The 24,182-nt window shown below is 41.5% G+C and overlaps 1 protein-coding gene across 5 annotated transcripts; it reads left to right on the top strand.

The window, feature by feature from the left end:
• Positions 1–1,961: 1,961 nt before the first annotated feature.
• Positions 1,962–14,864, top strand: C9H3orf33 (chromosome 9 C3orf33 homolog). Of its 5 annotated transcripts, XM_030575637.1 has the most exons (6): positions 2,460–2,512; positions 6,731–6,773; positions 6,910–6,969; positions 10,616–10,769; positions 12,745–12,905; positions 13,508–14,864. In XM_030575637.1, the coding sequence occupies exons 3-6, from the start codon at positions 6,925–6,927 to the stop codon at positions 13,772–13,774; spliced, it is 627 nt and encodes a 208-aa protein (XP_030431497.1). In that variant the 5' UTR covers positions 2,460–2,512; positions 6,731–6,773; positions 6,910–6,924; the 3' UTR covers positions 13,775–14,864. The 5 variants fall into 5 exon arrangements, with proteins under 5 accessions (XP_030431494.1, XP_030431497.1, XP_030431495.1 ...); XM_030575634.1 differs by lacking the exon at positions 6,731–6,773 and having other exon boundaries at positions 1,962–2,512; XM_030575635.1 differs by lacking the exons at positions 2,460–2,512; positions 6,731–6,773 and adding an exon at positions 2,549–2,899.
• Positions 14,865–24,182: the final 9,318 nt, after the last annotated feature.

A 24,182-nucleotide genomic window follows, 5' to 3' on the forward strand; every position in this document is an offset into this window, starting at 1 on the left:
TCAATGGATTCAATGAGGCTTTCAGTGTGAGCTATGGCACCACCTGTGGCTCCAACAGAATTCCTGTCATGATGTTTCCTGATCTTTGACAGCTTCTAAAGACAACCAAACTTGATCAATTATAGGGGCAGGACAGAAAACTTTTAACTATTATTTTCTATTTCCTTTTCTTATGACATACTAGTTTCCTGGTCCTTCCTTCAACCTATACTGCCTTGAACTGTCACCTTCCTTAATGGTGAACTCTCTAGTTAACCTTGCCACTGCTACCCCTTGTGTGGACTCATTTACTACTACTTGACTGAAAGGATAGCTGTAATATGAAATTGCAATGATAAAGGAAAAGAAGGTAAGACAGAAAAAAGGGAATTCTCACCATTTTTAAGAGAATGAAGTTTGAAACATTTTTTTAACTGAAGAATCTGATTTTCAAGAAGTTGATGGAGACTCTTAGGAATTCCTCCTAGTGTGTGTCTGTCTGTCTAATTGAATTTTAAAGTCCCTTTCTTCCATTGTGATATAACAGCCACTAAAACTAGTACACTTAATGTATATGTGAATTTCTTAGTTTATAGTCTTAAACTGTGTTTCTCATGTACACTGCATCGAAGGTTTGTGGAAGTATCTATGCGTATCTTTTTGTTCATTAATTAGGCTTGGTCTGCAGTACAGAGTTAGATTGACATAAGGCAGTTTATGGCAAGAGGTGGTGTAGTGCTTATGTCAGTGTAGTCAGGGCTACGCAGTAGTTCCTTCCGTCAGCTGTCTTGTCAATGTCACATCTCCACTAGCTTGATAAGAGAGCCTGGCTCCCTGCTGGAGCTCTCCTGCCCCTAGGATCCCAGCTCTATGTTTCCAGCTGGGAGCAGGAAGGCAAGAAGCCCTAGCCATCTTCCCCTTCCTCCTCAGCTCCTGTTTGGGAGCAGGGAGGTGAGAAGCCCCTGGCTGTTCCCCTGCTTCTGGCAGGGAGTGCTGAGGGGCAGCTGACTCCCAGCAGGGAGCTGTGTGGAACTAAGAGTCCCGACTCAGCCCTCCACACTGCCCCTCTTCAGTCAGTGGAAGCACTCCTGGTGAGGAAATACATCACCAACAGATGGAGGATAGTGTGGACATCAGCCACTGCAGTAATTACTGTGGTCACTGTAAGTCAACCTAACATATATCAATTTAAGATTGTAGTGTAGACATTATATTGTATTTTGCATATAACAGACCATCTCATGCAAAAACAAACTAAATAATGCAAATAGAATAAAAACACACAAGGCATGGGCCCTATGATTCCTGCTCACATATAACTGCCTAATCCAAACAAAGTAAATATAGGCTCCATCGCAAGATACTGCACTTAACTGGGAGAACTGCAGCTAGTACAGTTGTAATTCAAAAGTCCGGGTGCTGTTAATTCCCTAACTTATGTCGTAATAATACTTTATCATGCTGTATTTCCTTCTGATGGCTATGAGAATACTCCAGCTTCTAAGATGGATCCTGCTCCTAGTCCCATTAAGTCCATGACAAAGGGTCTATTAAATGAAACTAAAAAAGACCTGAATACATATCACACCATTCAAATACAGCCACTTCTAGGCTGAGGGTTAATAGCATGCTTTACTGCACTGAGGTAGCATAGCATTACATTGCAAAGTGAAGAGCTGAAATCTTACATGCATAAATTAATCTCTGCAACGTTCTTGGATGATGTAAGGCCACATTCTGCCCTGCTGTAAATCCCTTGAAGTGATGGAGCTGCACCCACCAAAACCAGGTCTGAATTTACAGAGCACATGCAGGTATTACTGAAATGAATTAAGAATTAGGTAAGCACTGTAATTCTTGCCACTCCAGGGCTGTCTACTTGTGGCTTCCTTGGGGCTGCATGAACATGCAGCAGGGGGTTGGTCATCTTGTCCCCATTTGTTTGTTTGTGTGTGTGTGTGTGTGTGTGTGTGTGTGTGTGTGTGTGTGTGGCGGGGGGGGGAGAAGATGGGGACTGGTTTTCTGGGGGGCAGCACCTTCAACTCCTCTTAGCCTCAGTTGGAGCTGAGGGGGGTTTGTGAGCCAGAGCTTTGCCCAGCTGGCAGCCTATTATTACTGTCGCGTAGGTGCCCCAGGCCAGGCACAAGTCCCCATAGTGCAGCTCGGCACTGTACAAACACCGACAAAAGACGGCTCTAGGGCCCCAGTCCCTGTGCAGCCATGGGGTGTGGGAGCTGTTTCATAGGCGACATGCTCTTGCGAGGCAGGCACAAGAGGCCAGTGACCCTCCCCTCTGCCCGGCCCCTGGGGAGGCCGCACTGGGGGGGAAGGTCAGGTACGCGTTGTCTGCGTAGCCGAGCGCTACCAGGCGGCCCCAGCAGGTGGCGCTGCCGACAGGGCGAGCTGAGCCAGCGTGACAGGCCGCGGCCCGCGGCGAAGCTGGGGCTGGGCCATGGCTGAGCCGCAGGGAGAACCTGCGAATTACCTCGCGCGCATCTCCGAGTGGGCGGACTCCCACCTCACCCTCATCCGGGTACCCTGCGGGGAGGGGGCGTGCGGGGCAGGCTGGGTACAGCAGGGGGGTTCGTCCCAGGCCGGGCCAGGGGGCTCCTGTGGAAGGGCCGTGGCAGGGAGGCTCCCTCAGAGCCCGCGCTGCCCCGCCGTTCCTGGCACCACCCGCCTTCGCGGCCCTACCCAGCCTGGCGTCCCGCAGCGCTGGGAGCTCAGCACTGGGCCGGCTCACCCTCTGCGATCCCCGCAAAGGCAGGAGGCCGCTGGGAGGGCCGCGCTCAGCACGGGGGGGGCGTGTGGGAGGCGGAACACGTTACACGCACCGCCTGGCCTCATCAGCGCCCTCTGCTCTGGGCAGGGGTGGAGCGCGCGCGCTGGAGTTAGAGGCGGTGGGGCCAAGCGGAGACAGGTGAGGTGTCCACTGCTGAAACGGTGGGAGCCAGTTGGCTTGGAGCTGCAGGCTATGCACAGCCCACGCGTTCCCGTGGCAGCAGTCAGGCGATGCACCAGTGCTCAAGCGTAAACAGGGCCGGTGCAAGGCTGTTGAGGCGGCCCCCCCCTTGCGGCAGTTCCCCACCCTCTGCCCTGAGGCAACCCCGCCTCCTGCCCCAGCTCAACCCTGCTCCATGCATGAGCATCCCAAGCACGCCGTGGCTGCTGTGCTCGGGGAGGAGGTGGGACGGAGCTTTCCCCTGCGTGCCACCCCACCCCCTGCTTGCTGCAGGTGGCCCTCCCCGTGCTTCCCCACCCCAGCTCCCTCCACCTAAATGCCAGCGGCGACCGAAGATCTGGCCGCCCGCGGTTGCTGCTGAAGAAAATGGTGCTCCCCAAATACCAGCGCTCTAGGTATAACAACGCAGAGTCTTTGTGGCACTTTAGAGACTCAGGCCATGTCTACATCTAAAATTTTGCAGCGCTGGTTGTTACAGCTGTATTAGTACAGCTGTATAGGGCCAGCGCTGCAGAGTGGCCACACTTACAGCAACCAGCGCTGCAAGTGGTGTTAGATGTGGCCACACTGCAGCGCTGTTGGGCGGCTTCAAGGGGGGTTCCGGGACGAGAGAGCAAACCGGGAAAGGAAACCAGCTTCCCCGCGGTTTGCTCTCTCGGTCCCGGAGCCAGCCAGCAAACCGCAGGGAAGGAGACCTGCTTGCTCGGGGTTCCGGGACCGAGAGAGCAAACCGGGAACGCCGCGGTTTGCTCTCTCGGTCCCGGAGCCAGCCAGCAAACCGCAGGGAAGGAGAACTGCTTGCTCGGGGTTCCGGGACCGAGAGAGCAAACCGGGAACGCCGCGGTTTGCTCTCTCGGTCCCGGAGCCAGCCAGCAAACCGCAGGGAAGGAGACCTGCTTGCTCGGGGTTCCGGGACCGAGAGAGCAAACCGGGAACGCCGCGGTTTGCTCTCTCGGTCCCGGAGCCAGCCAGCAAACCGCAGGGAAGGAGACCTGCTTGCTCGGGGTTCCGGGACCGAGAGAGCAAACCGCGGCGAAGCTGGTTTCCTTTCCCGGTTTGCTCTCTCGGTCCCGGAACCCCGAGCAAGCAGGTCTCCTTCCCTGCGGTTTGCTGGCTGGCTCCGGGACCGAGAGAGCAAACCGCGGCGAAGCTGGTCTCCTTTCCCGGTTTGCTCTCTCGGTCCCGGAACCCCGAGCAAGCAGGTCTCCTTCCCTGCGGTTTGCTGGGTGGTTCCGGGACCGAGAGAGCAAACCGGGAAAGGAAACCAGCTTGATTACCAGAGGCTTCCTCCTTCCACGGAGGTCAAGAAAAGCGCTGGTAACTGTCTACATTGGATTACCAGCGCTGGATCACCAGCGCTGGATCCTCTACACCCGAGACAAAACGGGAGTACGGCCAGCGCTGCAAACAGGGAGTTGCAGCGCTGGTGGTGCCCTGCAGATGTGTACACCTTCAAAGTTGCAGCGCTGTAACTCCCTCACCAGCGCTGCAACTTTCTGATGTAGACAAGCCCTCACACTTATTTGAGCATAAGCGTTTGTGGGTTAGAACCCACCACATCAGATGAATGGAGTAGCAGGTATTTTTCATAGCGCATGAAAAAATGGGCATGGCGGGGTCATTACAGAACGTAATGACCCCGTACTGTTACTCACACCTTCTTGTCAACTGTTTGAAATGAGCCACTCTCATTACCACTACTAAAGTGATTTTTCCTCCTTTGGTATCCTACTGTTAATGGAATTGTCTCGGTAGACTGACCCCCCCACTTAGTAAGGGAACTCCCATCTTTTCATGTATGGTGTGTGTGTGTGTGTGTGTGTGTGTGTATATATATATATATATATATATATATATATATATATATATATATACATATACACATACACACACCTACTACTGGATTTTCCACTCCATGCATCTGAGGAAGTGGGTTCTAGCCCATGAAAGCTTATGCCCAAATAAGTCTGTTAGTCTGTAAGGTTCCACAAGGATGCCTCGTTGTTTTTGCTGATACAGACTAACACGGCTACCACTCTGAAACATTGCTCAAGATTCATCCCTGTTTTAACTCAGCTATCTCCTTTGGCTTTGAATCAATTCACTGATCGTCAGAAGATTATCTGATAACAAATAATCTATGGATGTAAAATGGGAACTGGCTAACTAGTAAGCATTAATCCAACTAGTTAACCCACCATAACAGGTTTCAGAGTAGGAGCCGTGGTAGTCTGTATCCGCAAAAAGAACAGGAGTACTTGTGGCACCTTAAAGACTAACAAATTTATTTGAGCATAAGCTTTCGTGGGCTACATCCAAAGAAGTAGGCTGTAGCTCAAATAAATTTGTTAGTCTCTAAGGTGCCACAAATACTCCTGTTCTTTTTCCACCATAACAGTTAACTCCTGGCCTCGCTGGATTGGCCCCAGCTGCTTAATCAGTTAACCATTTAAACGAAATTTGTTAATTGTTTGACTGTTTAACTTTTTAATTGGTATTTACATCCCTTAAATAAAGCAAGATTAAAATAGAGCTAAGGAAAATAAACTGCAGCATAATAGGAAACCCCACGGGGAAGGTATTGGGCTGTTCTTGAGCAATCCTTTCTAAAACTATTGAGACTTTAACAACGTTTTAATAATAATACACAACATCTGGAATCGTGAGCATTTCTAGGAGGGCCTAGACTGAGGGCCAAAGCTAGTCCTGACATAAGCAAGCCCTCCGGGAGGGCTGCCTGCTTTTTGCACCTCTGAGTTTTGCTCTAGAAATCCAAATGGTAAATCCCTACTTCTGGGTGCCAAGAAGAGATTTATTAGATTTGTATTACAAATACTATTTTTTAGTAATGGTCTTCAGTGGTACAGCAATGTATTTAATACAAAGGTCTATTATTTAGAGGACAGTTAGAAATTGTAATATGCTTTACTTTGTAAAATCAACACATTTATTGTGAAAAGCAGGCGGAGGTACTCTAGCAATATAAGTAATTACATCTATCTAAAGGAATGTTGTGGGATTCAGCACTTAAATACTAACACCTCGTGGAGGGGACTTTGCAATGAGGGGTGAAGCCAAATAGTACTAAAACAGCTGTACAAAATAGGTGCAATTCCTATGAGAATTCATAGTTTGAATTTCTTTTCATCTCACCTTTTTTTTGAGAAGGTATCGCATGAAACAGGGCTAAATTCAGTCCTTGGTCACAACTGTGAAACATTTACTTGCCATGTTGTAAACAAGGGAAGCATTTGGGATAATGATGCTTTAGAACAAAATATCTCTAACTCTGGAGAAGTCACTTGTAAAGAATTTTACAGTCTGTATCCTGAAGATTCCATTTTTGAGATAATTAGTATACATTTTTAATCATTTATTATGTTACATTAATGATATTTATTATTAAACAGCAATTGTAATTTGAATGGGCCATTTTGCCTGCTTTTTTCGGGGGAGGAGGGAGAATGGAGCTAAAAGTAATACAAATAGTGGGATTTCCCAATAAAATGCAATGTGCCTGGTTGGATCAAATTAGCTGGATCTAGATGTCATGTTATGGAAGGTATTTTTAAGTACAGTACTAAATGTAGCACCTTTGCTGAGACTTGAAAATTTCTTGCATTTTTCTGTAATGTGTGTTTTCTTAAATTCATCTACTATCGTGAGCAACTTGCATTATTAACGTCTTAGTCATTTGTGTGATCTGGAAAACTTCTCTCAGACATATTTAGTTGAGAGCGAGATCAATTTTATTATTATGTATTATTTATTAAATCATTTGTACTCTAGATTCACTGAAATACAAAACAGAAAACGTGCCCAAAATTCCCCAGTGAGTCAATTCATATTAGAACTTCTTGATTGCCTGTTACCTCATTGGTTTTATTTTATTTTTTCTTTAATGTTTTTAATCAGATGAAAATAATGAGAGGTGGAAAAATTAAGGATTTAAATCTGTTTTTTTGCAGAACATTAGCACTGGAATGGCAATAGCTGGAGTCATTTTATTTGCAAAGAGTATTAAATTGGTAAGTTGGGAATAATTTGTTACTGAGCAGTCTTTATACCCATTGTCACTTTTAACTGAAGATATATGGGGTCAGATTGTGTCACTTTTCCACCTTCTTTGTGTCACTCTGGCATAACAAAGCAGGCAGACAGCTAGGGTAACAGATCAGTTGGGTGGTGTTGCCTTGGTATAAGAGAATCTAGGTGACACAGGGCTGGCATGTAGAGGAGGGGCTATGAGAAGGGTGTGGCCAAAGTGCTCTGAATTCTATTGATCCTTCAGATAAGCTCCTTTACAGTCGTTGCAGCTGGAGCAATTCAAATCTGCTTGAATATCTATGATCTTTCAAAAGCCTTTTGAGTTTCCCTCTGGCTCAGAGAGCTCAGGACATCATCCCCATGATGAAAGAAGTGGAAATCTAACAAAACTCTATTTTCAGTATAGTAATTTTTCCTTTATATTTAAAGATCTACACAGTGGGTGTAGAGAGTTTTACTATCAGAACTGGATCAGCAGCTCGGGCATCAGTGGGCCACAATGTTGCCAACAGCCTTCTTTGTGGGCTCCACAGGCAATCTGTTCTGGGCAGAGAAGAGCTACTCCCTAATAACTTGCACAATATATTTATACTGTTCTCATTTCAAGTGTTTCTATAAATGACAGTTTGTGAAAACATTACATTAGGGTTTGAAAGCAACTGAAAAATAATCCCTATTTTTAATGATATTTTATTCATATTTGAAAAGGAATCTTGAAGTGCCTGATTTGGTGGATTGGAATATTACAGGGAGTCTGTCAATTTTCTCTTCCACTGGTTTAATATTGCTGCGACTGAGGTTTTAGAAGTAGTTCACAATCAAACTGTGCTATCTCTGATTGACAGAAGAGTAACTTAAGCTTTCACATGTATTTTATTGTACTTCATCTTCCAAAAATCTTTAATTAGACATAGCAGTAATAAGCTGTGTTTTTGGCAACATAATTACACACACATCTCTTGACTGTTCTTTACTTTCAAACTAAACTTTACTTCCAAGGCCAAAAATCATGTCAACTTTGACTTCAGACTCCCTCTTACCTCCTATGTCTCCCTTGTCTTTAAACCTCTTTCACCACTTCCAGAATATTGCTAGAATTCCTCCTTTGACTCAGTCTGCTGAATTTCTTATTCATACTGTGATCACATTCTGCCTTGATTGTTTCATTTCTCTCTTTTGCACTTTCTAAATCTTTATTTTCTAAACATTTGATGATTCAAATGTTGTGTTCAGGCAACTTTTCCCCTGGAGACTGGACTATATCATCCCTGTTATCTTCATTCACGTCCTGTTTCTCTCCAGTTCCATTTTGCCCTCGGGTTTTTTTTTTGTTTTAATTTCCATAGACCTGCTCCTTTTAGTTCCTGTGTCTTCCTATAGTCTTCTAGATAGATGCCTACTCATCCGTCTGTCCTTTCCACTCTTCCAGTCTTGGGACCTTTTTCACTTTACTAGTGTTTGTAATCCCAGCTGAGTCAACAGCAGAACTCATGTGACTTGGGGTACGTCTACACTACCCGCCAGATCGGCGGGTAGCGATTGATCTATTGGGGATCTATTTATCGCATGTAGTGTAGACGCGCTGAATCGATGCCCAATCACTCTCCTGTAGACTGCTGAACCCCAACTCGGCGAGAGGTGGAAGCAAAGTAGACGGGGAAGTGGCGGTTGTTGATCTTGCGCCACGAGGACCCAAAGTAAGTGATTCTAAATCAATCTAAGATAAGTCGACTTAGGCTACGCTATTCTTGTAGCTGAAGTTGCGTATCTTAGATCGACACCCTCTCCCACCCCCAGTGTAGACCAGGCCTATAACACTGATATTTGTTATCTCTGTTCCTTTCCCGTAACTCTTCATAGCAGGCAGTTACTCTCTACATGTTGTTCTACTTCCTGAGCTGTGATATCCTTCCTTCTCTTTATACTCATCCTAAAATCTTCCCTCACTCTTATGACTGACACACCGGGCCAGCTCCTGGCATTCATAAGACTGCTTTGCACCACATTGGCAATATAAATCTTACAGTTTCCAATGTCTGTGGTGCTTGAACAGCTCACAAGAGCACTTTTTAATTCCAAAAGGCAATTGGGGATGAGAAGAGGGAAATTCCTTGTCAATATAGAAATAAAATCTCTTTATTTCATATATTTCTTGTGTTAGAAAAAAATAATTATACAGTTGTTTATACAGGGACTGAAATTATAGGGCTTCAACAAAGCAAATTTTACCTCATACTTTGGAATCTGACTATGCCTAATGTTCTTTGAGTTCTTGTTTGGTTATTAGTGCAGCAGTATTCCTAAGTGATCTTTACATGTCCTAGAAATCAATAAGATTTTATATGTAATGTTGTTAATGTGAAACAGTATTGAATAGTATATACTGCAATCATTGCTTTTTTTCTTGAACCTGGGTGTTTGCGTATGACGGTATTTAAAAAAAATTTAAGTCTTTGTAAATACACTTAAATGGCTGTTGGACCTTGAAATGCAAATTAGATTTGACTCTGAGCCACTTCTCAACCTCATTTTATTTTATTTATTTACAAAACCTTCAAACTCTCTGCCTGCAAGGTCCCATATTTCTCAACTCCTAGTTAAGGGACCTTGCAGACAACAGAGTGAAGGTTTAGTAAATAGAATAAAAATGGGACAATGGGATGTTCAGTTGACTCTTTTAGAGCCTGATGTGTCATTCAGTGAGAGCAGCATCGATCACTTAATAACTATATGAATAGATTAATCCAAATATATCCTGCATATGATCTTAAACAATAGGGGCTTTAAAATTAAACATTAATAGTGAAGTGTCTTCATTATCTGTCAGCCTCCACACCAAATCTCTAGTTTATGCTCCAATTATATCCCACTTTGGTTACTGCAGTATCCTCCCCTCTTGCCTCTCAAACACACACGTTGTTCTCCTTCAATCCATACAAAATGCTGTTGCTAAACTCATTGCCCATCAGATTGATCATGTAACCTCCCTTTTTTTAATCTTGCAATTGATTTCCCATCTGATATCAAATCAAATAATAAACGTCTGTCTCTGTATTCAAAGTTCTACATAACTCTGCCCCTCCTCACATATACTGCCTTGTCAAGCCTCTCCTGCCACCAGTGTTTCTAAAATTGTCGACCCTTCTATGAGAATCTGACAAAATCACTTATGTGCGCCTTCCTTGCACCCCTGCCTCATGCATGGGATAACATCTTTGAGCTCATCTGCAAGACTCCTACCCTTGTTGATTTTTAAGCTTCTCTTAAAGACACACTTCTTCCATTCTGCATATTGTGAATCAGATTGACTTGTGTATAAATTGTATATAAAATGGATATTGTTATTGTCTTTCCACTAACCTCTGTCTACTTGTCTGTCCTTCCTTGATTGTGAGCTCCTTGGAGTGGGGACCATTCTTTTTAATTGGGTGGAAAATGTCTAGCAATAGCTGCAACAAATTAATAATAATAATAAAGTTAATTAGTATAATGTAGTGGAGTTTGTAATTTGCAAGATTCATCTTGACAAAATCATGCTTCAGTGTGATTGCATTTTTTCAAATAATGTGTAACAGCTGTTTTTATTTTTCCTAAGACTTCGTCTTACTTTTCCTCCTGTATCAACAGACAACAAAATTTACAAGTGCTTTGGATATACCAGTAGAATTTATAGAAAAGAATGTGAAGCTACGAGGAAAGTTATGTCACATAACTGAGAAAGGACTAGAAGTTGAACATGTTCCCATTAGCCTTCCTTTCCTGTCATCATTACAGAGAAAATGTAAGTAAAAGTGCAGGAAGAATGAGACTAATAATGACAAAACTAACTGTCCTCCGGTTGATATAGTCAATGTCCACTAAATGAGCAAAAATCTGCAACATCTGAATTGTTCCTTTAAAAACTTTTTTAGTGTATTTAGTGCCCTTAGAAAGCAGCTGGAGAGACAGCCATAGAAATTGAAGTTCTGTTCACACACAGAACAGTTACTGTATAAGCAGTGGTAGAGGAAGGGTTGGGAGTGAGGAGGGCCTGAGTTCTAATTCTGGCTCTGGCACTGACTCTGTGTGTGGCTGAGGCCACGTTATTTCACCTCTGCTGAAGTTTCCCCACCAGTAAAATGAGGTAATATTTATCCACATACTTTAAAAGTGTATTGTAAGGATTTATTAATACAGTGATTTAAATATGCATCTGTCTAGACATCTTATGTATTCATGTGGTTCCTGTTACCATAGTATCTGAGTGTCTCACAATCTTTGATGTATTTATCTTCACAACACACCCATGAGGCAGGGAATTATAGTTTTCCCACTTGATGGCTGGGGAACTGAGGCATGAGAGACTGAGGCCTCGTCAACTTTAGAATCTTTTGTAAGCATAGTAATGTTCAAGGGTGTGATTTTTTTGGACACTTTTATACTGAGAAAAATCCCAGTTTAGGTTCAATTATATTGGCAAAAAAGTGCTTTGGCCATTATAACGTATTTTGTTCAGGGAACTAGTATAAGCTGTACTGGCAAAAGCACTCTATTGCCAGTATAAGTTGCACCTACAGCTGCAGTAGGAGGGTTTACCAGTATAACTGATCAGTGGGATTTGATATAGACATTCATTGGGGTTTGAGCACCTAAGTCCTGTAGATTTCCTAGAATATCCTAGCTAGTACAGATAATGAGAACATCCAAAATTTCATTAGAATTAAAAAAAAATTGGAAGGGCTATAAACTCTCATGCTTCAAGGCACAAGCCTATTTTTAACTGAAGGGGCATAGAAGAAACTTCCATATGGGGAGGTTGTTCTGTAGTTGTCCATGTCAGGGTTTCTTGCACCTTCCAGAAGTAGATGCTAGCAGCTGCTATTGAAGACAGGACACTAATCTAGTTGGACCACTGGTCTGACCCAGTTAGGCAGTTCCCATATTCATAACTCCATTGACTTCTGTGAGGTTGTATAACTCCACTGGATCATAGTTGAGTGTGTTTTTACTACAAATACTGTCAGAAAATGTTAATTTTTTTAAAAAAGTCTTTCATACATAGGGAAGATATTTATTAAAAAATGAGCAAACCAGAATATCAAGTGGGAACACCAAGCTTTTGATGATGCATCCCTCTGCTGGGCAATTATTTTTACATGTAGTTTAAATAGAATTATCTTTGTTGAATAAATCATGCTGTAACCAAATGTGTCATTGACTTCAAAGACACTGTAAGAGGTCTGGATTTCAGTCTTCAGAGTACATCCTTGATAGGTTAAATATCAGCAGAATAAATTCTTGGGCTTGATTTTAATTGCACACATGTTTCATACTGTTGTAATTCAATGTACTTTAATGGAGTTACTCCTGACATACTGAGGAGAAAAAAAAGCCTGATTTTTCTAAGCAGTGTGATTCTCTAAGAACAAAAATCTGACATTAAGCATTACAGTCTGATGTCTTGGAATCTCTTTTCTTAATGTGTACATAAATTTTTTAGGAAAATATTTTCTGACAGTTTTTAAGTTTTCAGAGACCTGTAGGTCAAAACCATATTATTCTGAAACAGGAGATAAATGTCATGTCTGAACGTATGAGACCAGATCCTCTGCGGTTGTAAATCATTGTTGTTCCAGTGACTTAAATAAATACTCCATGTAAGTCAGTGGAGCAATTCTTTTTTGCAAACACTGAGGATCTGGCCCATCGTGTAGAATTGGATCTCTTTTGATCATGTGGAGTATGAAAAATGTTTTTTATATATATAATATATTCAGGGCAATCAAATGGTGTTTTGCTGGTCAGACTTGCTGGAGTGGAGCTGACACCGAATGCTATGGTCTGGTTACAGGAAGAGTTAAAACCTGCACAAATGATGTGGTTCCAGCTTCTTGGAAGGGAGGATTTGGTGCTTGATTGCCTCATTTTAGTAAATAAGGTAAACCCAGTAACAAGAAGGACGGACAATTCTTTAACTTTTATTTATATCCTAAGATTTGCGTGATTATTGCTATTACTTGTTTAATATGTAAGATATAATGGTATTATATTAAACATTTATGCAGACATTTTATATATGCAGATTGGAGATAAAATAAATATTTATTTTTGAAAACTCACTTAAAATATTAGTATAGCTTTTGAGTGGCTAGTTAGCAATTCTCTACGCAATCATGGTTTGTGGCATCTGAAAATACAGTGCAAGCTAGCTCTGTAGTCTAGTGCTCTACAATGTCTTAGGAATTTTGATTGATCAAGTATCTGGTGTATTAAATGTTGTTCCACAGATGTCTGCATATTTCATGTTTAATTAATAAATGTTAAAAGCGAGTTGAATGCTGTACAACTTTTAACTATTTCTGGAGTTCCCAACACCAAAAGGGTATAGAATTAGCCAAAAAGAGGTCATTCCTAACTCATAACATTCAGACAATTCACACAACAGATTAATTGAAAATTTACTAATAGCGTTAATATCCTTTGTAAATAGCCAAGCGAATACATAAAGTGAAATGCTGCCTTCATTTTATCTTTTTGTAGGGTAGATTTTTCAGTGTGTGTCTGAATGAAGAGATTTTGAGACAAGGGCTTGGCAAAACAACACGTATTGAAGGACTACATCATGACTCTCCATTATACTGGAAGCTTCACAAAAGACTACTTCAAGCAGAACTAAAAGCCTTGAAGAAAAATAAGGGAATATGGAAAGAAGAAAGTTACTTTGAAAAACTTAGAGATCATATAAGTAATAATAAATTTGTACAGAAGTTAAAACAATTTGTAAACTGGCTACGAATACATATTTAAAAGTGAAATGGGAAGGACTTAGCTGGAAAAATGCTATTTGGACATGGATGAGTGTCTCTTTGGTGTGTGCTTTTTATTAACGATGAGCTTATGAAGGAAAGCCTAAGCCTTGATTTTTGAGGCTCCTGCCTCAAGGAAAAATATAGAAAATAGTCCTAGTAATGTTATTTAAAGAGATGTTTAAATATAGTATAATTCTTGTATAAGAATAAACTTCAGCATGATGATGCCTGCTAAAGTGTGTTAAGGCCAATATTATTGAAATATAGGAGCCTAAAGTTATGCTTCTAAATCCTTAATTTAGGCTCTTAAATAAGTGGTCAGATTTTCAAGAGTGCCTAACACCCAGATGACCCCATTTACCTCAGTGGAAATTATTGAAGATCCTATTTTTGAAGATCTAAAATATTCATGTACAGTGTGACACTTTACTTACATTGCAGTGAAATAGAATATGCAGGAGGACTGCTTGAAAACTGAATATTAATTATTAGATATCACTTAAAGAAAATAACTTTCCAATATTTCTGCTTTCCTGGACCTTTGTTATACATAAGTATTTTTGTTTGAGTACAATATAAGGGAACACATATGTACTGTTTACTATTTCTGTGTTTTAAAAGTTTAACATGTTGAATAGCTAGTTCTACTGTGTAATTAATAGAAAAGATGACTTGACACAGCTGATCTTAAAAAGAAGTTGTACAGAAGTTCCTAACCATGAGAATTTAAATTTAGAAACACAGTAGGTGAGCATAAATTAGTACATCAATAAACTACTTATTTGCTTATACTATAAATATATTAGTTTATACATTTGTAAAGAGTTGCAGAATTTAAAGATTATAATCTGGTGGAAGTGACCTTTTGAATATTCATTGTTTGTTTCTATATCTAGGTTAAATCAAGTGTATTATACAGGTTTTGTAGTCAAGAGCACTAAACTCTGTGCAACCTTAACAATTAAACATGGCACATTACATTTCTTATTCTGCTCTGTTCTTATGCTTAGCTGCAATTTTTTAAAACTGAGGACACGTATACTTTTGAAAAATTAAATAGCCAAAAATCCTATTATGAGAGCAGTATACTTGTGTGTGTGTTGAACTTTTATGATCTTGATAATAGCAGTTTGCCACCAGAACAGATCTGATATTCTGGCTTTATGAAAAGGTGTATTCCTTTTAAGAGTAGGGCAGGCTGATAACCCTTTCTAGAATATAAAATAATTAGGTCTGTTGAGCAATTAAAAAAATGAATCATACGTCCATACTAATGACGGGTTCAGTTCAATAACAATCCAAAGGAGTAGAGACCGATGCATGTTCATTTTCATTATCTGAGTCATGCCACCAGTAGAAGGTTGATTTTCCTTTTTTGGTGATTTGGGTTCTGTCTAAATGACCAGCATTGTAACAAATGACTACTTTTATTTGTGTTTAATTATAGATCTTATAAAGAATAATATAGCCCTGATGGCACTTAAGGCTATATTTCCATTCAGGAGTTCTGCTGATAAGAGACCACAAAAGCAAACTCCTATATTTGTTTATGTTTATGATTTTTTTTTCATTGTAATTCAGGACTGATCTATAGAAAGGCTCCATTCAGAAAAATATAGCTATGGTGTTCCAGACTGTGCAGATCTTGAAAGAGTGCAGATCTTGTCTCTGTGCGAGGCCTGTCTATTCAGAAGCTAAAATAGAGTAGAAACAAACAGCTCTGCATCAGCGAGTTGTGGAGCTGATAGGGAGGTAGGAAAAAACTATTTTCCTTGTGTGCCCATTAATATCCTATCTATACTGAGCATCCTCCAGTTCCTCCCTGCTGCCTTAGCAGTACTGCACGTGATGAGCAGGTACTGCATTTAGGGTGCAGTACCTGCATGATCAAGGATAGGGGGAAAGACAGATGAAACTATGTGGCCCGGGCTCAGTTTCTGAAATTCTGTATACATTATAAACAAACCTCTTAATAGGGGTGGGGTAAGTGAGAGACAATGCCTCCAAATGGCCTGTAAAATAAAAATGGTCCGGTTTGCATATCCCCTTTACTGCAATAGGGGATGTTAAAGACAAATGGTTGTCATAAATAACTCTTCCTGGTGGCCATAGCCACCTCTCTAAGAAGTTTGTCAGCAAATTTTGAGTCATGGTCTTTTTAAAATCCTTCCTTTTGGACTAATAATAAAGTTTAAGTTGTGGATTGAGTCCTGCCTATGAAGTAGAGGGAGGGCTTCACTGAGCATATAGCAATGATTATCAGTGGTCAGAGAATTCAGCATTGTAAATGCTATGCCATTTACTGCGCACACCCAATAGTGAACTCATTGAAGGCAGGAGAGAAAGAAAGAGCAAGAAAAATTCCACCTACACAAGAGTCATATGAAAAGAAAGTTGATAAAAACAAAAGTATTTCATTCTTTTCCCACACCTGGCTAGCTAGAGATCATGCAGATTCCCTTATGTAAAACTCTCTACACCCACTGTGTAGATCTTTAAATATAAAGGAAAAATTACTATACTGAAAATAGAGTTTTGTTAGATTTCCACTTCTTTCATCATGGGGATGATGTCCTGAGCTCTCTGAGCCAGAGGGAAACTCAAAAGGCTTTTGAAAGATCATAGATATTCTGTATTGGAGGGGTGTCAAATTCATTCTGGGGACAGGACCAAATTCCATTTTAATTATTGTCCACCAGTGAATGTAGATGAGGCGTATGTGTCTTCTCTTTGAATTTTCCACTGTGCAACTACTCTCAAGTCCTCCTTTATGGTAGACTTCACTCCCAGCCCCTTCCTCAGACCATCTGCTAGAATGATCAGCAATCAAATTGTTCATGGTGACAGTTAAAGTGTCACCGCTGGACTTTTGTATTAATGCTCCAGTGAGATTAATGGAGTGGGCAGGAGAATCTATCATGGTCAGAATCATTGCTGAGGATTGAAAACTTCCTTAAAGAAATAAATTGATTCTTCGTGAATATATCATGCAGGTCACATAAATATGTTAAGTGGGTCAGATGAGGCATTTGACATCTACTGCTGGATCAAATATTCAAAAGGGGTTATAGGAAACAAATTAATGTTTTGTATTTATTCAGAGAGCTCTGGAACCTTAACTGTTGCATTGTACAGTCTTGAGACAACAGGAGGCAGGGTCTTTCCAGCAAGGGATTGTGATGATGGAATTCTCTCTCCCATTAAATTCTCCAGGGCTACACTTGATTTATTTTATTCTTTTTCTTTCCCCTCCCCTCTTGCCTAACTTGGTTCCTGTTCTGGGATTTACTTGGACTTGTTTAACTAGTTGTAAATTCAATATTTGGTCCTGCAATGAGGGCAGGGGACTGGACTCGATGACCTCTCGAGGTCCCTTCCAGTCCTGGAGTCTATGAGCCATATTATGAGTACTCTTGTGTGAACGGACTGGAGATAAGAGTGCACAGGGAGCCCCTTCACTCCTGTGGCTGCTACATGTATAAGATAGTCATAAGTCAGTATAAAGCACAAGAGAGGAGAGGTGCTAGTTGGCTGCTAGTGTTAATGGCGGGTAGGCACTGAATGGGTGAATAGCAGAGGTGCTGGAATAATTTTGGGGGTGCTGAAGATGGAAACCATGTATTTGATGTTTGTTTTTACTACTTCAAGCCAGGGGGTGCAGCAGCACCCCCACTACTCCTTGTTCCAGCACCACTGGTGAATAGTAAGTTTATGTATGGTGAATAATGTTAGTGAATGAAGGGTGTGTGAGAATAGAGTGTGAGTGCAGTGTAAGTACAGATGTAAGGAGGTGAAAGAGTGAGTAGGTGAACTTACCTCATGTAAAATTATAAGGAACTAAGTATATTTAATAATGTATTTAATGGATCATATATGTACATATATATTAAAAAATAGCTAGTAATATTATAAGCAAGTGCATAACCAGTATAAGTAATGGGAGCACTAGTTTGTAGGATGGCCTTTGAATAACATTTTTGGGAGGGTATGCAAAACGAAGCTGTTTGGCTAATTAAGATTTGACGTACTATCTATTCTGTAAAGGCAGCAGAGAGTCCTGTGGCACCTTATAGACTACCAGACGTTTTGGAGCATGAGCTTTCATGGGTGAATATCCACTTCGTCGGATGTATGTATTCACCCACGAAAGCTCATGCTCCAAAACGTCTGTTAGTCTATGAGGTGCCACAGGACTGTTTCCTGCTTTTACAGATCCAGACTAACACAGCTATCCCTCTGATACTTGACTATCTATTCTGTTGTTCAACTCTTGAATTGTCCTTCATTTTGGATACAGGACAAGGATTAAGTTAATTGACGGTCATGATGACCCAACCAAGTATAATCAGGATAAACAAGGAAAGTCCCCAAAGATCCTGTGGAATATTAAGATTAATAGTTTTTATGGCTAATAAGTAGATAAATATGTTTCATAATCTAGTGTTATGTGGAATCTTATATTTGGTCATAGATATTGTTAATCATTATTATGTAACAGCTCAGAGATGAGGGGTGTTGATAGAAAGCAGTGTGTCATCTTGGGCATAAAAGAGTGCATGGAGACATGTCTTTGCCTTTTTTTATATATAACCTTGTTGTATGTACTCAGCCAGATCATTGGCCTAACATTCCTTAAATGATCACTGGGATGTGGCTTTCTGTACCTATGCTGAATAAATCTGTTCCTTGGATCTTAACTCTGGACTTAGCAATGGTTGTCAGCTTTGCTAGGTTCATATGGTAACCTATGGGCCTGGCTGGTGTCCTGAAAACATCCTCATACAGGTAGTGTAAACATGAGTTTGAATGAGTGCAGGGGGAGAGAGTGAAAATAACGAGTGAGATGGAGAAAGGAAGATTCTTGGGGCTTGATTCTGCACTCAATCCAGTTTTACCCTTTTGTTGCACACTGACTTCAGTAGTTACGATTTGCAGCAGTATAATCAAGAGCAGAATTTTGCCCATGGATTAGGATGGAGAGAAAAGGAGAGGTTGAGAAGAGAGGGTGAAAGGCAAAGGGCCTGATTCTCCACTGTGAGACCAGTTTTGGGTCTATATAGTTTCAATGGAGTTAGACCAGAAAAACCTGAAAATCAGGTCCAGTGTGTGCAAGTCCACAAGAAGAGAGAAATAGAATAAAATAATTAAGAGAGCAAGAGAAAGGGAAAAGACAAAAAGTGGAGACAAAAAATGAAATGGATAGAGAAATTATGAAGAGAAAGGGAAAAAGATAGAAATAATACAACTTAATTAAAGTAACAACATTGTAGCTTTTATTTCATTTTTCTAAACTAACCTGCATTTTAAGGACAGCTCTAAAGATTATTTTAAGAGATTATTTAAAAAATGCAGCTGATCTTGTTCACACAGTTTTCCCCTTTTAATTCATAAGGGAGACACTTCATCTTATTAAACCATGGCACCAACACATCTACAGCAGGCTTAGGCCATGTCTACATCTAAAATTTTGCAGCGCTGGTTGTTACAGCTGTATTAGTACAGCTGTATAGGGCCAGCGCTGCAGAGTGGCCACACTTACAGCAACCAGCGCTGCAAGTGGTGTTAGATGTGGCCACACTGCAGCGCTGTTGGGCGGCTTCAAGGGGGGTTCCGGGAATGCGAGAGCAAACCGGGAAAGGAGACCAGCTTCGCCGCGGTTTGCTCTCGCGTTCCCCGAACCACCCTGCAAACCGCAGGGAAGGAGACCTGCTTGCTCGGGGTTCCGGGAACGAGAGAGCAAACCGGGAAAGGAGACCACCTTGATTACCAGAGGCTTCCTCCTTCCACGGAGGTCAAGAAAAGCGCTGGTAAGTGTCTACATTGGATTACCAGCGCTGGATCCTCTACACCCGAGACAAAACGGGAGTACGGCCAGCGCTGCAAACAGGGAGTTGCAGCGCTGGTGGTGCCCTGCAGATGTGTACACCTTCAAAGTTGCAGCGCTGTAACTCCCTCACCAGCGCTGCAACTTTCTGATGTAGACAAGCCCTTAGTTACCAAAATTCCAACAACACAGGTGTAGCTGGTCAGGAAGACAATTATAGGCACTGCCTGCTGATGGGGAGAGGAACTCCCAGTGCAGAGGAACCTGCATTTGTTTTCAAGCCACATGCCATCTTTTTAATAATAATAATAATTAATATAATATAATAAAAAATAAGAGTTTAGCTGGATTACAGGCCAATAAGAAGATAAACATGTCACATAATCTAATGTTATGACAGAGACCCTAGGACAGTGGTCCCCAACCTTTTCGTCTAGTAGGTGCCAAACGAAGGACTGTTGTGACGGTCGAGCATCTACCGAAATGCCGCCGAATTTCGGCGGTGACGCCTCTCGTTGACGTAGCTTGTCAGTGGCAAGCGGCGTCATCGAGAGGCATTGCTGCCGAAATGCCGCCGAATTTCAGCAGCGACACCTCTCGATGACGCCGCTTGTCAGTGGCAAGCGGCGTCATTGAGAGGCGTCACCACTGAATTTCGGCAGCATTTCGGTGAATGCTCAACCGCTGGCCAGGACACGGGTGCATTTAGATGCCCCTGCGGGTGCGATGGCCCCTGTGGGCACCGCGTTGGGGACCCCTGCCCTAGGATATTCTTTGATCAGATCAGTGTTAAAAACAGAATAGGAAGAAATAGAGATTCAATAAAGAATGTGGAAGAGTTTCAGTACTACTGGAAGAAAATCTGTTCTAAGGGTATACAACATAATTAGATAGCAGATTGGATTAAAAATGTGAGAGAGAAAATTAAAAACCACAGAATAGAAGAATATGCAGGAATATCAAAGAAAAAAGGAGATAAGGTATTGAGAGGAACAAAAAATTGTAAAGCACCTGGATCAGATGGGGTGTGTAGATTCTGGCTGAAATACTTAACTCTCCATGACTATTTACTTGAACAACTTAATAAATGTTTGAAGAACAGATGTCCAAGATGGACAAGAAGAACTGTTCTCATACCAAAAAAAAAAAGGCCACAATGATCCTATGAATTATAGACCAGTCACACGTTTACCAATGACGTGGAAACTGCTAATGGCAATTCTGGCAAAGATGAGATCCAGATCATGCTAGCACGCAGTGGAATGAAGCACTCCTGAGCAAAAAGACTGGATAGTAAACACGAAAGGGACAAGGATATCCACCTCATGATAAACAGGAGGCTCACAGAAGATGCAAAATAAACAAAAATATAAAAATGAAAAAAAATTAAGATTGCTTGGATAGACTAGCAAAAGGCATATAATGGTGTCCCTCCTACATTTGTTGATCAAAATGCTCAGGGTTCATCCAAAGATCATTTCCTTCCTGCAGCAATCTGTGGTTAACTGGAACACTCAACTCTACCTCGAAGGAACTCTTGTTGATGAGGTCTAAATTAAAAGAGAAATATTTTAAGGAAATCCCTTATCACCAATGCTGTTCACAGTAGTGATGTTGCCACTGACATGGATGACGCAGGAGAGAAATTGTGTTAATCTTATCAGCAAAGAGTAAATACTAGTTAACCATTTGTTATGTATGGAGGATCTTAAACTATATGAATGGTCACAAAAGGAGATATAAAAATTGATGTGTAGAAAAGTTTAGTCAAGATATAAAGCTTGGCTTGGCTAAATATGTGTCAGCGTGTGTAAAAAGGGGCAAACTGGTACAATCACATGACATACAAGTTAAAGAAGATACTATCCAAGATTTCTCTCAGCCTAGCTCCTATAAATACCCTGGATTCAGGGAACTATTGGAGTTACAACATAAGTCAAAGTAATAGTGAGGAAAGAATATTACAGACAAATAACTACTAAAGATGAAACTCAACCTGAAGAATTCAATCCACCCTATTAATATATGCATGATGCCAGTAGTACAATACACTTGCAAAGTGATCAAGTGGAATGAAGGAAAAGAAAAAACTGACATCCAAACAAGAAAGTTTCTGGTGATCCATAGAGAAGTGAGTAGCTATCAAGACATGAACAGGATGTACATTCAATGATGTGAAGAAGGAAAAGGTCTGCTATCTGTGGAGGAAGCAATTGACATTGAAAAATATAACATATGAGAAGTTGGCCACAGTAAAAGATCATCTAATTGTGATAACAAGTGAGAGCTGAGTGCGCATCGCAGCCCAAGAAAGCATGAAAGAAAGGAGAAAGCTAGTTGCCAAAGAAAGGTTTGAAAGATTTACACAGTGGTGGAGAGGAATCAAACCCATTAGTGAGAGAAGATTAACAAACTTGTGGCTTGAAGAAAGATACCTCATTATGAGTACACAAGAGCAGTCCTTAAAGCTTAATTACATTCAAAATAAAATTGATTGACAGAACTACTTCCCTAACTGCAGAATGTGTTCCAAAAATGATGAGACAGAGAAGCCTGTGTTGAGCACCTGAAGCAGCCTGGCTGGGAGAAAAGATATGAATGGATACAATGCGGTTGCCAAGTGTCTGCATTGGAACCTCTGTGGAGTGCTCTAGTCTACAGGAGGAAGAGTCCTAAGATTTTTATGGGCTCTGGTAATTGTCACAGAGCAAACGGGACAGGCAAACATGCCAGACATAGTTGCTGTAGAAAAGAAGACAAATAAGATCATGTTAATTGATATTGCCATACCAACAAACAGAAAAACAAAAAACCATTAGAGAAGATAGCGATGTATTAAGAACTCTGCCTCAAGCTGGAACGACTGTGGAAAACTAGAACAGAGATGATCCCAGTGATTATTGAAACACTTGGAGCAGTCCCTAAAGGTATGAATGAGCAGCTCAGGAACATGTTAAGAGTGAAAGACATCAGAATCAGTGACTTCCTGAAAAGTGCTTTTAGGTGCTGTGATGAAGGTCAAAGGAGAATGAATGCATTTGAACTCCTAAAATGAAGGAATTCTGTAAGGAAAACTCCTGAACTTCCAAAATTACAGAGTCGCTTTGCGGTGACTCAGGGAGAGAAATTTTAGACAGTTGCTTTCCCCTTTTTATGCTTAAAGAGCTTGTATATTGTGAAGGCTCTTTGTTTAAAAAAAAACAAAAAAAAAACAAAACAGCTACCAGATGTAATACTGAGGGATAATATATATATTCAGAGGTGAAGCTCCCCCTCGCCCCCTTTTAACGGTGCCTAACTCACGTTTCACATGCAATTACTTTGAGGATAAAGTTTCTTCCGTTTAGCCCGTGATACTTTGCTGCGCAATTGCAACAGCCCGTGCTGAATTGAATGACAACAATGGATTGTTTCTATGGTATCAGCCAATCAGTTGCTGGACGGAGATGAAAAGGTGAAATTTAAGATGCTGCTCCAAGAGGTCACATTACTCCCTCTGCAGCTCCCCATCGCAGATCTGTCTCCTAGTCTGACAAACTGGACTGGCAATAATGTTCTCACAATCTGTAAAGCCCAGGAAAACCGTGGCATATCTTTCAGTCTGAGAACAGGACAAAAACTAAAACTTGATCACTTCTTCTTGGCTTTTTTTTGACAGTGGCTATGATATTAATCTATTTGATGCATCCTCTGTGAAAGGAATTATATAATGATTCCCTGCACTTGCAGAGGATAGATGGGATCCTCTGATAGGGCTTTTTCATCTCTAATTTTTTAGATCTTTACAAAAAGAAGAGTGTTTTCTTGCATTTTGAACGGTCAGTAACATCGTTACTGCTTCTCTGTGTAAAGTGAAATATAAACATGACTCGCACAATGTGACCCATACGTTCTTGGAGCCTTCTTATTGGAGGAAACTTTGAAATAGAAGGTGAATGAAAAGCTGCTTAGTACTCCCAGCAGACTTTGAACTAGCGAACAATAGGAGCACGCTGAATAGAAGCGGAGACAAGAAATGCTGGAATACCTGGTGCTGGATCACTACCACTTCAGAATCCTTTAGCTAAATTCATCTCCTGTTAGAAAACAAAAACCAAGTTCGCGCATTTTAAGTGTTCAGGGTGGACACACAAATAAGATGCGGCAGCTTGCTTCGCTTTTTTGCAGAAAGTGCAATTCACCCGGGCATGGAGGGACCATGGGATGGAAGGCCTCTTCCAATGCAACATAATCACAGTAGTTCTGCTCTCTGTGTCTGGTACGTGTGTGGGGGGCATTTGAGGGAAGATGCTTGAGGAGCAGAAGTGGAAAGGAGCTAACTTGCCTCTCCTGACTGACTAAAGTAGGCTCTGCACCACCTCCACATAAACCACGGCAGACAGGAGGTTTTATAGGAGGTTAGGAGACAAACAGAGGGCTAGGGCCAGTCCTGTGGCCACAACCCCGACTCCTATGCAGGGGTCCACCCTAGGGACTCAGGTAATACAGGTGAGGTAGATAGCTGCAGTGGAGGAGGGGCTGCAGAGCAGCTGCCCACAGGTTGGTAATGGATTTAATTCTCCCACCACCAGCTGCTGTAGTT

This window comes from Gopherus evgoodei, chromosome 9 (assembly GCF_007399415.2).
Source record: "Gopherus evgoodei ecotype Sinaloan lineage chromosome 9, rGopEvg1_v1.p, whole genome shotgun sequence".
NCBI lineage: Eukaryota > Metazoa > Chordata > Testudines > Testudinidae > Gopherus > Gopherus evgoodei.

Excerpts from the sequence above, each read along its gene's own strand:
- C9H3orf33 (XM_030575634.1), top strand. The coding sequence starts at position 2,432 with ATGGCTGAGCCGCAGGGAGAACCTGCGAATTACCTCGCGCGCATCTCC. Across the intron at positions 2,513-6,909 it reads CCCACCTCACCCTCATCCGG|AACATTAGCACTGGAATGGC; the intron begins GTACCCTGCGGG and ends GTTTTTTTGCAG. Across the intron at positions 10,770-12,744 it reads GTCATCATTACAGAGAAAAT|GGCAATCAAATGGTGTTTTG; the intron begins GTAAGTAAAAGT and ends TAATATATTCAG.